This window comes from Epinephelus moara, chromosome 8, assembly GCF_006386435.1.
Source record: "Epinephelus moara isolate mb chromosome 8, YSFRI_EMoa_1.0, whole genome shotgun sequence".
Taxonomy (NCBI): domain Eukaryota; kingdom Metazoa; phylum Chordata; class Actinopteri; order Perciformes; family Serranidae; genus Epinephelus; species Epinephelus moara.
The window spans coordinates 16,642,771-16,658,981 of record NC_065513.1 but is presented as its reverse complement, the minus strand read 5'-3'; the positions used below and the strand labels follow the sequence as shown (position 1 = coordinate 16,658,981).

Sequence of the window (16,211 nt, the reverse complement as noted above, 5' to 3'; positions counted from 1 at the left end):
AGTGAACCAGGAGTGCAAATTGCGAACTCAATTTCAGGTTTTAGGACTCATTCCTGGAGCACTCTATTGGCAGAGAAGGAATATAATATGAATAATTTTATTTTTATTAGCGTATAATCACTTGAAACTAAGAGTTATGTTGCTGTTATCTCAGAATGAGCCGTTCATACCTGCATAGGTAACGTTAGTGAGTCTTTTCATGATGTGTAAAGAAAACTGGATACAGCATTGGAGGCTAGGCTCTGTCCATTTCTATGAAATGGTGCGTAAAGCCAAAAAAGTTCAACTGCCTCAAATCAAATGTAACACTCCGCTGAATGGGGATAAATTGTGCTGGAAAAAAAATGTATTCACGTGTTTTACAGACGCCTCTTTAGCGTCAATGTAAGTCAATGGGAAACGTATTTCTGCACTCAGTGGCTTCATGTGACCAATGTAATTACACTGCTTGGCCACTATGAAAATTGGCCTCAAGGCTCGGCACTCATCCTGGGAGCAAATTTACGAATCCCAGGATCATGAAGGAATGACCTTCCTATGAATGACTTGTACTTGATGCCTTTGTTGATTAAATTGGTTAGTGTTTAGGCAAGAGGAGTGGGATTTGTTATGGTTAGGGTAAGAATGTCAAGGCAAGCCAATCAGAGGCAGAGAAAGATGGGCCATTCCTTCGCTATCTTAGGATTCCCAAATTTGCTTCTTCAGGGGCCTGGTCCTCTTCTTCTAGTCTGCCATTTTGTTTCTACAGTAGCCCAGAACGAACAAACCAAACACTGGCTCTAGATAGGGTCATTTGCATTTTCATGTTTTCATGTCAGACACAGTAGTTCTCCTACACACTTAGCACATGGGAGAAGTTTCAGCTGATATGTCTGCAACCTCACACCGCTAATGTTAACTGCCACTAAATCCCTCACACTAGACCTTTAAGCAGTGTTTAAATCTTAGGGAATCATAGAAATAATGTTCTCATTTTAAATGCCGTTTTTAACCACGCATTATATAACATTAGAGATTGCAAAATAAAATGGATTAAAAGCGTTTATGGATAATTAAACAGCCTGCTAAGCGTGTATATGAAACGTTTTTAAAATGCCTATTAGCCTTGACCAAGCTCCAATTCAGCTACTTCAGGAACCGGGGTATTATTGCCTGAGTTTTGTCTTTAAGGAAGACAAAACCCGTTTGGTTTGCACTGCTGTTTCAACAATTAAATTGTCAACATGTATAGAATACTAATGTGTAGTTTATTTAGGACTGAGACTCAGGTTGGAGCTCAAGGCTGTCCCTTAAATAATTGGTGACAGCCCGCACAGCCGAAGAGGAAATTGTACCTGCGAGACAAAACTCAGGAGTTTGACGCCACACCCAGTGTTAGAGCCAGGAAGTGTTGTTGTGACTCATGTAGAGCAAAGGTTTTACACATTATTTCTGCTTTACACCCACAGGAGTCTTTATTATTTGATTATTGGACGTAAAAGTCTCAAAGACATTTGGCAGGTAAGTCTAACTGCAGTAGGAAGTCTTATTTACTGGACACTGTACACATTAATATATATATATATATCTCCCTGTCTTCGGTCTGTCTCTATTCTCAGCTGAGTTCAGTAACTTAGTTATACAGTAGCAGTGGACAAAGAGTTAGGCTTCTTAGGTATAGTAAAAGTAAAGTAAAAGTCCGGCATTCAAAAAGTTACTTCAATAAAAGTACAGAAGTGTTGGAGTGAACATGAAGGCTAGGTTACTTCAGGTCAAAGTACTCATGCAGAATGGCCCATTTCAGAATAACATATAACCAGCTATATAACTGTATTATCATCAGTAATGCATTCATGTGTCCATCACTGCAGCTGGTAAATGTGTAGCTCGGCTCAGCTAGGCTACTTAATACACTGCTGGGTAGTTTGTGAATTTCTGGGGATAAATAAAGTCTTATTGATACAATAGTGTAATTAATTTGTTTTTTATTTTTTGTATTATCAGTCTAAATCTGTGAAGTAACAAATGTACTGGTGTGAATATTTCCCTTTGAGATGTAGTGAAGTAGGAGCACAAAGTACCAGAAAATGGAAATACTTAAGTAAAGTACAAGTACCTCGAAATTGTATTTACATACAGTACTTGAGTTTATGTACATAGTTACTTTCCACCACTGATGAATAGTACGTATAAGAAGGATTACACAGTCTATGATATTTTTGAAACAGATAAAAAAAATCTGTGAAGAGCATATAAATGACACAGTGACTCCTAAATGTTTTGACCTCTGTCCCTTAAACTATAAAAGCATAGGTTTTGGTATCATCAATATATTTAGCTCCTTTCTATCCTGTTAGCTCAGCCCTCCAGCAGCAAAGGAGAAGCCTCCCCATCACACAGATCCAACGTCCACTTCCTACTGGACAATGCCTCTGTTCCGAGCTTCGGGTGAACGTCGTGGGGCGAAGGCTCAGCCCGGGCGCAAGAAGCTGAGAAGGTGGAGGGGGAACTGGAGGAAGACAGATGAAGATGGCTCTGTCCTTTCTTTGTCGCGGCTGTGTCTGCTGAGTCTTGCTGACAACATGAAGGAGGTGTGGGTGAAGGACTATGCCGACAACTACCTGGATCATTATTCATTCAGATACATCATGGGGCCTTTCAACTTGCTGCGTGAGTGTTTGAGGGCATATTGAATGTCCCTCTCTCACAGGTCTAACATCCTTTAAGCATGTGGGCTTGAGCAATGTACTGCAACAGATTGACTGTATCAGCAAATTAAAAAGTTTGCCTACAACCGTCTGACTCTCTCTCTATTTATTACTCTCCATTAGCGGGTGAGCTGGTTGAGGAGCTGACTGGGCTGCTGTGCGCCAGAAAGCAAATGTCCCGGGCAGCCCTCCACCTTCTGCTGGTCCCCCAGCTCCGTGGCCTGTCTCTGGATAAATGTCCTGGTCTGGTCACCTCAGCACTCTGCGCCCACATTGCTGCACGTTGCCAGGTGAGATGGAGTCACCTGCACAGATGCTGGATCAGTTATTTTAAGAGAGAAACATGTCTGACTTTTATGTTGTTCACTCAATCTTGTCAGTGTTTTCCACAGTTTGGCAGATTACTACAGCTGAGTAAAATACTAAATATATTGATAATAAACGTCTCACCTGGATGTATTACCACTGATATACACAGTTTGATTAGGATGGTAAAAGTTGTTTTGTTTCTTTTGATATCTTGTATTTGGCTTGTAATGTCTTCATATTTCCTCCTTTTAATCTCAGGGTCTGTGCAGTCTGGATCTATCTGGAGCACAGCAGGTGCCCTCAAAGGTCCTGTCTGAAACCCTCTGCCGTCTACCCGCCCTGCGCTCACTCTCCCTGGCTGGTACACTATGTGACAGATGTGTCATCAGCACGATTGCCCACCGCTGTCGTTTGCTTCGCCATCTGGACGTATCACGGTGTCATTTCCTTTCCCCTGCTGCACTACTTCTTCTTGGAGGTGGGGCTTCCTCTTCATCCTCCGGCTGTTCTTCTGCGTCACCTTGTAGCACCTCTTCCTCCTCTTCCTCTGCACCCCTGTCTCCTCTCCCCCTCAGCAGCCTGCTGGCTCTGGATATTGGGTTTGGGGAACAAGAGGGAGACCCTGTGGCGGCAGCAGCCTACCTCCTCCTCTCCCTGCCCTGCCTGACGAGAGTGGCCATGGAGGGCCTTGCGCAGGCTTCCCGTCTCATCCAGCAGAGACAGCTCGGCCAGACACAAGAATTCACTGACAGAGAAGGAGTTCCCAGGCTGGAAGAGGTGTGGAGGGAGTGGAGGCACAGACAGGGCACGGACAGTTGCAGGAAAAAGGGAGAAGAAGCAGAAGCAGGGGAAGAAGATAAGGATGAAGAGGAGGAGAGGATGTTGTGGGAGGAGTATGGTAGTGAGAGTGAGGAAGATGAGAGCACAGATGAAGGGCCAAGTTGCTCTCAGAACCAAGCAGGGGAAAAAAGGAGAGGAAGAGTGTTGTCAGGTGATGAACGCCTCATCCTGCGTCTCAAGGAGGTCAAAGGCCTGTCATGCAACTCTCTGGACATTTTTAGTCGAGCATGTCCTAATATCCACGCTGTATCTGTGAACGTTGATGATGATGAAAACACTAGAGGAAGAAGCCAGGGGTCTGTGTTAGCTGCAGGCCTCCAGGCGTGGTCAGGCCAGCTGCGGAGCCTCTCGGTGCACTACCCAGGCCCTCTAGTGGATCTCCTTCCTGCCTTGCATGTTGCAGGCTGCTCTTTGGTCTCTCTCACCCTTGAGGGGGTGAAAACTAGCCCTCACACCCCTTTGCTGGAGCTCGTCAATGCCTGTCCCCGACTCAGAGACCTGCACATCTCTGCCGAACCCCCAAGCACCCCACAGGAAGAACAAGAAGAGGAGGATCAGAGGGAAGACAGGGATCTTCCAAAGCTGCCTTACCTCAGCTCCCTCTCACTCAAGTAAGGCTACTAATGAGGTACTCTATAGGAACTACTGACCCTCGTTTGGGAGTCAGTGGACTAACTGCTTGTTCCTGATACAGACTGCACATGTTCATGTCTTTGACGTGGCTATGATGAGCTTTGCAAGGGAATTAATGGCGTCTCATGGGCATAATACGTATCTATCATATCTAACTAAGTAAAATGAAAATGGAAACAAGCATCTACTCCTCTGAACAAGCCCCACAGACACTGTTGTTCAGCCAAACCTGACCTCTGGATTTGCTGTGGAGGTTGGATAGGGAAGTAAAATGTTTCCTCTAGAAACATCGATGTTTACTACTAGAATAATGAGAACCAATACTGTTAACAAGAGTCAACAAGGTAGATGAGCCCTGTATCTATTTTAAGAGGAACAGGAACATGAATCCAGCAACTCATCTTTTGTCAGGCTTTATTTTTTGGCTGTCTTTGTGTAATGTACCAATATTGCTACTAATCTGTTAATACATCTTTATTTCTTATCATTTTGAAAGTCATTTAAAGTCATGATTCGATGAAGGCTTTGAGGTTAAAAAATACTTATTACTACAACTACTCCCTATTGAAATAACACTCTTATTGTTATCCATCTTCTTTGTGTCTCCTCTTTCTCTGAAGTTTCTCCTACGAGCACAACCAAATGAAGCCCATCATGTTCTGGATGTCCCTGAGGAGGGTACTCAAGTGTCTTCTGATTGGCTCTCCTTTACTGGAAAACCTCTCCCTGGTCTCCCTGCCCTGCCCTCTGGACTGCGTTTTACAGGATGTACTGTACATGGGCTCACCAGCGCCCTGGCCACTTGGTCGGGTACAACGCATCGACCTGTCACGGACAGACGTGAGGGTGATAACAGTGCTAAGTATTCAGCAACGGAGCCGGAGACTCAAGTATGTAGACTTGAGTTGCTGCTGGCAAATCAGTCAGCACCAGTGGATGAACTGCAAGACATTCAGTGCGGTCCAAGTTGTCTGGTCGTAGTGAAGAGATGGGCAGCTTCCAACACACGAGCAGCACTGCTGAAGGTGAATGAGTGAAGCTTTAAATCATTTGAATAAAATACAATGCATGATTTTTACAGTGTCAGTTACATTCGTATACTAGCTTGTATAACTACAAGTCTTTCTTATTTTTGTAACTTAAGCCTTACAGACACAGATTGATTTTACTGACTGTATTTGGCACTGACAGGTTGCAGTATGTAGTTAATACTTGTCTCACATCAGACATGTTAATTCTAAAGTGCCTTGAATGAACTACCAGCTACATCTGTGCTGTATTTCAAGTAAATCTTTTGACTGTCATGTTTTTTAAGCGAATTCAACAGACAACATGTGACTTATGAGGAACACTTTTCTGTGTATTATGACCTTTTCAGTACTGTCAGTATAAAATCACATTAGAAATGACTGTTTCCAGTGTTTTGATTTAAAATTAGATATGGACTGGACAGAGGGTACCCAAAGTGCTATGTATTTAAATGATATTTTAGTATAAAAAAGTTTGTTCCTTGACAGTTACTGTTTCTCTGTTCAGAAGGGACGGGTCGGAGGCAGCACCGAAGAAGAGAAAATTTTAAGTTTAAGGTTTAAAAGTGCATTTAACAGGCAAACATCCAATTCAAATATGCTTTTACTGACAATAATATTGTACACTATTGCCAGAGCAAATTGTACAATGTTTACAATGTAATATATAATAAAATGTTGTCAAACACAAACTGGTGAAGGACTCACAAAGCAGACTCACAGACTCAGATAAAAGTTCAGCGTCTTTGATCAGGGTCAGGTCAGTACACGGGTAGTCAGTCAAACAGGCAAAAGATTCAATCTGATAGGCAAAAGGGGTGGTCAGAGGCAGAAACAGTCAAAAACACACTCACAAGGAACATTAGGGAAACACTGGAACTCTTACTCAACAGTGAAGATAATCTGGCAACAAACAAGGGGAGGATAGAGACTTAGATAAACTAAGATAAGGGAGACATTGAGACACAGGTGAAACACATTGAGACACACGTGAAACACATTGAGACACACGTGAAACACATTAGGGTGTGGAAAGTAGTCACAAAGGAAGGGAACTTGACAGAATATGGGATCTGAAACAAGATGACACAGTGGTTACAAAAATAAAACAGGAAATACAGGGATGACATACAAATGAATAAAGGTGGCTTGACGGGTCATGATAAATGTATGTTATAATAATGCAGCTGTACAGTAAGAGAAATGAATGTACAAAAAAGTAAGAGAAAAAAGACAACAAATGGTTTGTACATTATTTCACTATAAACCATAAAACACTTTACAGCTGCATTATTATACCACAGGAGCCCTCAGTATTTCGGACAGGTGCATTTGTCCCTCCAGAGATGATAACGATTAATTCACAATCAATTAATAAGTCGTTCATAATTTAACTGAACGTGACATTTATTTAATCGATCAATCGATAGGCTATGCAACGCTGTCAAAGTATATGCAGTATGCTGCTGGGAGCTTTGACTAAGGGAGAAAAAACACATTTGGCATTGTCTGGTATAAGTTAAGATTTTATGGTTTTTCAAAATCATGATTAATCAATGAATTCATTGGCAATTTTACTAATAACCAATAAGGAAAGTGCTTATAATTTGCAACCCTATTCCCCTTCAGTTAAATCAAGACAGCCGAATTAAAAATAAAGACATTTACCTCATAAATTGATGCAGAAAATGCACAAACTGGTGCATAAAAAAATAATATAATTCAGAAACAAAATCCACACTGAAACAATACCCTTAATTTCTATAATGTAACAAAAGCAAATATTACCTAACAAAAATTAAGCAATATATAATACGTAAATATATCTCTCAATATATATACTTATTTAAACATAGTTATTGTAATGGTAAAAACCATAGTAGAAATTAGAAATCTGCAGATAGATCTACTGAACATCAGTATAACAAAAGGTGGAGTCAGTGGAAATTCCAGCCGGTAGGTGGCGATACTGCCTCTTCATCTCGGCTGCGCCCGGCTATTAACTGAAAGAAGAAGAAGAGGAACGTTGGGAGGTGAGTTTTATTTTGCTGCCTGTTCGGGCAACGCGGAGACAAAAATCAAGCGCACCGTAGTCGGGAACACGTCACTCACCGGAGACCTGCCACATACTCGCTGAACACTAGCCAGCGGTTAGCATCTGCCTGCGCAGACATGTCTGTTTTTCCAGAGAAGAGGGGACTTTCACATTTTTATTAGTAAGTATGAAATATTTTAAAGGCCGCGAACATATAAGTAAACTGTGTTGACACTGATAATTACAGTATGTAATAACAGTATGTGAAATGCTGGTGTTTTAGCTCGCTCCTACAGCCACACATGCACCATAGTTACTCTACACGGTGCCAACCGTCAACGTTAGCTAACCTTACGACTTTTATTTTGGAACTAAAGTAGCGTCCTTTCAATTTGGTTCATTTCTGTTTGCAGTTTAAATGCGTTACATTGTCCATTACGGCATTTTCGTCGAGGCGAGAACATACCGTAACAAGTCTGAGCACTTCGACCAACGCTAGGCCTTTCTCGCACGAGACCTGAGAAGTTGCCTTGTAAATGTTTACATTTCGGACATTTCCCCTAAAGGTTATGATGGCACATGAAGTAAACGGGATGGAGCCGTGGAACAAGCCAAAGCTCCCATCTTCAGCTGACTGATTCTTGATTCACAAATCAAGCACACCAACAAGTAGAAGACAATCTGCACCATGGGAAGGTTGGTCTGCTGTCATCTTTGGGACTGTAAATCAGATATTTAAAGTTTCATATCTGTCACATTTTATGGCTTATGTTTTGCTCAGGCTCTCCTTTCTTACATCCCTTGACAGGATCAGCTTTTCGTGCCTTTTCCCAGCCCCATGGCATTTCAGCCTGTCATCCCAGGTTCTTCCTCGGCTCCTCGTACCTTCCCTCAGACAGCTGCTCTTCATTGGCCTGGTGCTCTGCCTCATAGGACTGCTTTACCTGCTGCTTGTCACTGGAAAGGGGCACGCCAGCTGGACTAGAGAGGAAAATCACTTCCACAGGTAAACTGCTGCACAGCAGCTCAGTGTCAACATAATCATGATGAACACAGACAGCAGTGTCTTAACAATTCTTTGTTGTCCAAAAGACACTTGGCAAGGGTGACTGATGTGGACGCAACAGATACAAGCAACCCCAACCTGAACTATGGCCTGGTGGTGGACTGTGGCAGCAGCGGCTCCAGGGTGTTTGTTTACTGCTGGCCCCGGCACAATGGTAATCCCCATGAACTGCTGGACATTCGTCAAATGAGAGATCAACACCGTAAGCCGGTCGTCATGAAGATTAAACCAGGTAAGATCCGCAGAGCTTGGCTGCTTAAAAACAGCCATTAAAGGAGAGTATGAGCATTAGATACACAACAATTAGCACTGTTTAAATAAGAATTAAATATAGAGTAAGACTAGTTTTTTACCCACTATAAAATATGTTTTTGTCTAAATGTTTTCTTCCTTCTAGGTATCTCCGAATTGGCTAAAACACCTGAAAAAGCCAGCGATTATATCTATCCACTGTTGAGCTTTGCAGCCCAACACATCCCCAAAAATAAGCACCAAGAAACACCCTTGTACATCCTGTGCACAGCTGGAATGCGAATCCTTCCTGAAAGGTACAGTCGGGTTTCATGAGCCTCATCTTGTAATGCAAACATGCACAACCCCCAGAAGCTCCACATGTAATTACAGCTGCAAGAAATGTTCATACCAGGGGTTTAAAAAGTACGACGTTACACTGAAATGGTAAAAGTGTTGATATTTTATATGATGTGAATTTTCTGATGACGTTTCTCTGGTTTTATTTCAGTCAACAAGAAGCACTTCTTGAGGATCTGCGAACAGACATCCCAGTCCACTTTAATTTCCTCTTCTCTGATTCCCATGTGGAAGTGATCTCTGGAAAACAGGAAGGTCAGTAAGGGGAATGATAAGAACAGAAAGGAAGCAAGCTCAGCTGAAATGTATTGCGGTTGCAGCTTCACATAGATTCATTATGAAACATTTTGATTTTGTTAGAACATATTTAACATAATGCCATAGTTTGATTCAACACTTCATTGATGTTTACAGATTTCCTGACACTTGTCACAATAACAAATTAACAAAGGGAACAAATTTGCATTTTTTTGAAAGATTTTCCACTGTATTGTAGACCCTAACTTAAAAGTAGCGCAAGATTGAAGATGCTAACCTAACTGTTTGTTTTCATTGGTTTTAGGTGTCTATGCATGGATTGGGATAAACTTTGTCCTCGGAAGGTTTAACCATGTGCACAATGGTAAGTAGCCAAGCAAGTAGTGTTTTAACAATGTGCCATTTTAAAAAGCACTTTGTAGTTTTGTCTACCACACTAATACATAGTAAAACTCTAATCACATGATACACTCTCCTTGTGTAACTCTGTCACCTCTCCTGTCATTCTTTCAAGATGGCGAAGCTGTAGTGGAGGTAAATGTCCCAGGCAGTGATCAGCAGGAGGCGCTGGTGAGGAAAAGAACTGCTGGTGTCCTGGACATGGGCGGGGTCTCCACACAGATCGCATACGAAGTGCCCAAAACTGTAAGCTTTGCTTCTCCACAGCAGGTTATTATCCACGACCAATTCTGTTTTTGTGCTGTCTTTGGTTTTTGTCACTCACCCTTTGTTCTTCTCCCTCCTTCCAACCTCTGTCATTCCCTGGTTAAAACCCTGTATGCACCATTTTTGTCCCGTGGAGATGATCTGCTCTCCATTCATCACTATTGAAGGCATACTGTAAGCCTGCTGCATGACTCAAGAGCAGGATTTTTGGACTGAGAACATCAAATCATTCACATAGAGATCATCAAATGCAATAGAAATTGTCAGTGTCAACATTTTTGTTACTGTTGTGATTTATTCACATTAACATGTCTGGCATACACTGCTTTTCCTAATTGTTCTCATATTTTGCTTTACACTGCATGATGCACAAATGAATTTTTCCTGTTGTCGTGTCAGATAATTTCAGCCTCTGTTGTCTTTGATCTTTTGAGATACATTAAACCAGACATTACATTATTTAGATTTTCTAAATGTGGCCTCAAACATAGGCGTTCTCCTTTATTAATTAATGTGTTGCATGTGAGCACCACTGTCATCTATAAATGTTAAACAGATAAGAATATGCATTGGTATATTATAAAGGTGTCATCATTCCCAGGCTGATTTTTATTTGTTCCTTAGGAGGAAGTCGCCAAGAACTTACTCGCCGAGTTCAACTTGGGATGTGACGCACATCGCACAGAGCACGTTTATCGTGTTTATGTTTCCACCTTCCTGGGATTTGGAGGAAATGCAGCACGCCAAAGATACGAGGAGAGCATCATCAGAAATACTGCCACTCGAAACAAGTGAGAACCACAGCTAGATCGCATTTCAATGTTTCATGTGCCAGTCAGTGCGCAGTATTGTGTGTATTTAACATATTACTGATTCTCCAGGCTCTTAGGTCAGCACAATGGTGAGACAGCAGACTCTCCGCTCCTGGACCCTTGTCTGCCTGCAGACCTGCAGGACGAAATTGGTTCATCTGCACAGAAGCTGTATCTGCGAGGCACAGGAGACTTTGACCAGTGTAGACAGATTCTCCAGCCGTACCTCAACCGCACCAATGAGACCCTGACCTCCCTCAGTGGCATCTACCAGCCAGCCATCGACTACAGCAACAGTCAGTTCTACGGCTTCTCTGAGTTCTACTACTGCACGGAGGATGTGCTGCGCATGGGCGGGGATTATAACGCTTCCAAATATGCCCAGGCTGCCAAGGTAAATGCTGCATAGAAAGATCACATTTACTCTCATGAAGCATGCCAGATACACCTTCAATTGATAACTAATTATTCCATAATTATTTGAGAGCAACAGAGATTAATGTACATCCCTAATTGCAACAAAGTTGAGATGATGTATAAAACGTAAATAAAAACAGAATGCAATGATTTGCAAATCCTTTTTGATAAATACTCAATTGAGTACAGTTTAAAGAGAAGATATTTAATGTTCAAACGGGCAAATATTATTATTTTTTGTAAATATAAACTCAAATTGAATTTGATGCCTGCAACAAGTTCCAAAAAAGTTGGGACAGGGGCATGTTTGCTTTTGTGTTACATCACCTTTTCTTTTATCAACACATAATAAGTATTAAGGAACTGAGGGCACGAAATTTTGTTGAAATTTTGAAAGTTAAATTATTTCCTATTTTGCATGATGTACGACTTCAGTTGCTCAACAGTCTGGGGTCTCCGTTGTAGTAGTTTGCGCTATATAACACACCAGACATTTTCAGTTGGAGACAGGTTTGCACTGTACCTGCACTCTTTCACCACAAAGCCACGCTGTTGGAACACGTGCAGAATGTAGCTCATCGTCTTGCTGGAATTAGCAGGGACGTCCCTGAGAAAGACATAATCTGGATGGCAGCATATGTTGCTCCAAAACCTTTATGTTACTTTCAGCATTTATGGTGCCTTCACAGATGTGCAAGTTACCCATGATGCCATGGGCACTAAAACACCTCCATACCATTACAGATGCTTGCTCTCCAACTTTGAGCTTTTTCCTCTTTAGCCTGGAGGACACGACGTTCATGGTTTCCACAAACAATTTGAAATGGGGACTCTTCAGACCACAGCACACTTTTCTACTTTGTGTCAGTACATCTCAGATGAGCTCGGGCTCAGAGAAGTTAGCTAAGTTTCAGAGTGTTGTTGATATATGACTTTCACTTTGCATTTACAAATGCAAGTCTGAACTTGCATTTACAAATGCAAGTCTGAACTTGCATTTGTAAATGCAGCGACAAACAGTGTTTACTGACAGTGGTTTTCCAAAGTGTTCCTGAGCCCAGGTAGTATCCAGTCATATTGGTTTTTAATGCAGTGCCATCAGAGGGGTCAAAGATCATGGGCATTCAAAATTGGTTTTCCGCCTTGCCCATAACGTGCAGAGATTTCTCCAGATGCTCTGAATAGTTTATTCTGGTTTGTAGATGGTAAAAACCCTAAATTTCTTGCAATTGTGCTCTGAGAAAAGCTGTTTTTAAACCGTTGGACTACTTGCCCATGTAGTTTTCACAAAGTGCTGAACCTTGTGATGTCCTCGCTTGGGAACAACTGAGCCTTTTGAGGATACCACTTTGATACCAAATTATCAGTTTCTTTTTTGTGAGTATTCCACAATTTCCCAGTCTTTTGTTGCCCCTGTCCCACCTTTTTTGGAATGTGTTGCAGGCATCAAACAATCAGGTTAACCAGCTTGAAAATCAAACATCCTGTCTGTATTGTATTCAGTTGTATATAGGTCCAAAAGGATTTGCAAATCATTGCATTCTGTTTTTATTTACATTTTACACAGCATCCCAGCTCTTTTGGAATCAGGGTCGTACTATTTATTGACGTCTCACCACTTGAACCTGTCCTGATGTTGTCCTTTACCATTTACAGAGCTACTGTTCGACCCAGTGGAAGACTCTGAGGGAACGCTTTGACTCTGGCTTGTATGCTTCACATGCTGATCTCCACAGACTGAAGTAAGTCACAGATGTTTATCAAACTGCTTCTGGGGCGTCGGTGGCTTAGTGGTAGAGCAGGCGCCCCATGTACAAGGCTGTTGCCGCAGCGGCCCGGGTTCGAATCCAGCCTGTGGCCCTTTGCTGCATGTCACTCCCTCTCTCTCTCCCCCTTTCACACTTGTCTGTCCTATCAATTAAAGGCTTAAAAATGCCCAAAAAAATCTTAAAAACAGGTTTGGACAAGACTATTCTCAATAGCTTTGTGTTTATGCCGACAGGTACCAGTGTTTTAAATCAGCATGGATGTATGAAGTGTTGCACTCAGGCTTCTCTTTCCCAGCCAACTATAAAAACCTGAAGACTGCCCTACTGGTCTATGATAAGGAGGTCCAGTGGACTCTTGGGGCTATTCTCTACAGAACACGGTTTCTGCCTTTGAGGTAAGACAGACTTTCTCCCACGTTTTGTCACTTAACAAAGCCAAGCCTTGAAGGCAGAATGAGTATATGTTCTGAAAAAAACATGTATAGACTCATTAGAGTTGGGCGATCTTGTCCATATCCTATCGTCCTATTGCCGTCTAGTGAAATCGCAGATGAACGATGTCATCGCCCGGGGGGGGGGGGGGTCATTATGCGTCGCCGCTGAAACGTTCACTTATAGCCTCTCTTTGGCGTTTCAGCAGCTTTATAAACCTCTTGAACATGTAATGGCTCCTTAATTAGCAAGCTGACTTTACATAGACAGCATATCTTTTCAGTTTCTCCTGACATTGTGTTGTTTGGTTTGTTCACCGCTCCGCAACATGCGCGTTAAGGCCCGAACATACTCGGGCGGAACATACGCGGAACGGATTCCGCGGAGGTCCGCGCGGACTCAAAGCGGACTATGAAAGCCCGAATGACTGCGGACATTCCTCGCGGAGTCCACTCCGCTTATAGTACACCCGAGTATGCTTGTGTCAAGCGGGCGGAGGCGTTGATTAAGATGGCTCTAGTGATCGCCTTAAATTTATTCTTTAGAGTAAGTGGAGGAATGAACTGTTAATCATGAGAGCTATCTTTGATAACACCTCACTAATTCTGAACATGAGTAGAGAACTGAAACAATGATCAGTACGATCAGTATAATCCAACAAAACTTCTACTTTTCTGCTCAGCATTTAAAGCATGTTTCCAAGAATCTTATCCATCAAGTCAAACTTGCTTTGGTCAAAACGTATAATGACCAGTGCCCTGAAGGGAATTTTTGTATTTAGGCAGTATATCTTTGTTTAAAGTGGCTCTAATACATATGTGTTTTTTGCCTCTTCCAGGGACATCCAGCAGGAAAGTCTTAAAGGAGTGCACTCCCACTGGCGGCACAGCTTCTCTTTTGTAAACAACCACTACTTATTCCTGGCTTGTTTCTTCATTGTGTTGTTGTCTATTATGCTGTACTTACTGCGACTCCGCCGCATCCATCGGCTCACAGCGCAGCGCTGCAGTCCTTCATCTGTAGCGTGGTTGGAAGACGGCCTCGGCTCCCCCACACTCCCTATCAACCTCTAAAGTTTCTAGAGCGTAAAGTCTTGACATCATGTCTGGCTTTCCAAAGCAGATCTCTTTTTTTTTCTCTCTCTCTCTCTCTCTCTCTCTCTCTCTCTCTCTCTCTCTCTCTGAGGCCATCTGCTTGTTCAGTGAGCTTTTGAAGTGTGCGACCCTGAAAACCTTTCTGTGAGTTGAAACAGAGATGGTGGTGAGAGTTGGACTAACGATGAAGATCTTATGTGAGTCCTCAGGCTTACCTGAGCCATGGAAATATTTGTGATTAAGTTATTTTGTCTAATAATGACATGTCTTTTTTTAGAATCCACATTTTGCCTGTTCATGCCTCCAGATGTCTTCTATTTATTTCTAAAAAAAAAGAAGAAAAAAAAAAAAAAAAGACAAACACAGCGGTACTTTGATTGCTAGCAATTTTCCCATACCCAAAATAATTTTACTTTGAATTTTACAAAGTTGGACATATTGGGACTTTTGCCTTTCTTTATGCCTTTTCTGTTTATGATCACATCTTTTTGTTTGTTTTTATAGTTGTTAAATGGTACAAGCACTCGTAATTTCTACAGGAACCTCAAATGCAATATGATTTATAATTAGTGGAAGGAGCACTTTGTAATGCAGTTGAGATGTACATCCAAGCTGAAATGGTTTCTTTTTTTGTGTGTGTGTGTCTTTCCCAGATTGTTCTGCCTCAACAAGACAAGTAGCCTTTAATAGCTATACTAGTGCAATACATGTCTTGTCACTGTTGGGGAAACTCTCCAAAACACATCCTTTCTTTTGTCGAGAGTATCAGTCTCTCTTAACGCCCTGCTGAAATCCTTATGTTGGGTCGTCTGACTTTGAAGTTGGATACCGTTGCGTATATTTACGTTGGGCTTCATTTTCAGAAGCTGTCATATCACTGCTGTGAGGGGATTGCAAATGAGAGCACATGCCCCATTATTTATATGAAAATGGTCTATAGTGAAATGTTTGCACAGGTGAATGCAAAGTAAGTGTTGTCACATTGCAATTCAGTAATAAAGGTTTTATGGTATACTCGTCTGGCTGTTTGTTTCATGAGGGGGAGATCAGACTAAACAAACGGTGCCTGTGTTTCCCTGCAGGCAATCTAAAATCTGTAATTGTTCTAAAAGTGTAATGTAAACACCAACCTGTGCGTCACTGAAAAGGCAAGAGTTTATTCCTGTCGACTACAGATTTAGGATTTAAGTGGAAGGGCTGCGTGAGAACATCAATCAGTTGTAATAATCTGCACGTAGTCATTAGTGATCACATGAGCTCAGTACATGTGCTGTAGACAATTTGATGGTGTGTTGTAGCTGTGCAGCAGGGGCGTCCTGAGAAACGTGTTTTTCGATCTGACCTCGGCAATAGAGCCCGACCAATACTGGATTTTAGGGCCGATACCGATGTATAATCTATCTCTTTCTCTCTGTCTGTCTGGAGGATAGGAGGAGGATTTTTTTTTTTTTTTTTTTTTTTTTACAGTTTAACAATAACCTTTATCGTCCAAAATGACATCAGTGCACTGAAAGTAAACATTTTCTAAATTTAATCATTCTAAATTACCCCAGGCATTTTCATATCAGTGCATA

General features: G+C 41.9%; 2 protein-coding genes across 5 annotated transcripts; both read left to right on the top strand.

Annotated features, from left to right (window-relative positions):
* Positions 1-1,367: 1,367 nt before the first annotated feature.
* Positions 1,368-6,170, top strand: si:ch211-214j8.12 (uncharacterized protein LOC100000539 homolog). 3 transcript variants are annotated; one of them, XM_050050833.1, is made up of 5 exons: positions 1,368-1,500; positions 2,337-2,649; positions 2,811-2,977; positions 3,255-4,447; positions 5,090-6,170. In XM_050050833.1, the coding sequence occupies exons 2-5, from the start codon at positions 2,406-2,408 to the stop codon at positions 5,448-5,450; spliced, it is 1,965 nt and encodes a 654-aa protein (XP_049906790.1). In that variant the 5' UTR covers positions 1,368-1,500; positions 2,337-2,405; the 3' UTR covers positions 5,451-6,170. The 3 variants fall into 3 exon arrangements, with proteins under 3 accessions (XP_049906790.1, XP_049906792.1, XP_049906791.1); XM_050050835.1 differs by having other exon boundaries at positions 1,380-1,500; positions 2,342-2,649; XM_050050834.1 differs by having other exon boundaries at positions 1,385-1,500; positions 2,318-2,649.
* Positions 6,171-7,569: 1,399 nt separating this feature from the next.
* entpd4 (ectonucleoside triphosphate diphosphohydrolase 4) lies at positions 7,570-15,649 on the top strand. 2 transcript variants are annotated; one of them, XM_050051527.1, is made up of 13 exons: positions 7,570-7,713; positions 8,099-8,228; positions 8,341-8,538; positions 8,625-8,830; positions 8,996-9,146; positions 9,341-9,444; positions 9,752-9,811; positions 9,962-10,092; positions 10,738-10,904; positions 10,995-11,319; positions 12,999-13,084; positions 13,345-13,506; positions 14,382-15,649. In XM_050051527.1, exons 2-13 carry the CDS (start codon positions 8,221-8,223, stop codon positions 14,614-14,616), a joined length of 1,833 nt encoding a protein of 610 aa, XP_049907484.1. In that variant the 5' UTR covers positions 7,570-7,713; positions 8,099-8,220; the 3' UTR covers positions 14,617-15,649. The 2 variants fall into 2 exon arrangements, with proteins under 2 accessions (XP_049907484.1, XP_049907483.1); XM_050051526.1 differs by having other exon boundaries at positions 9,962-10,116.
* The last annotated feature ends 562 nt before the right edge of the window (positions 15,650-16,211 follow it).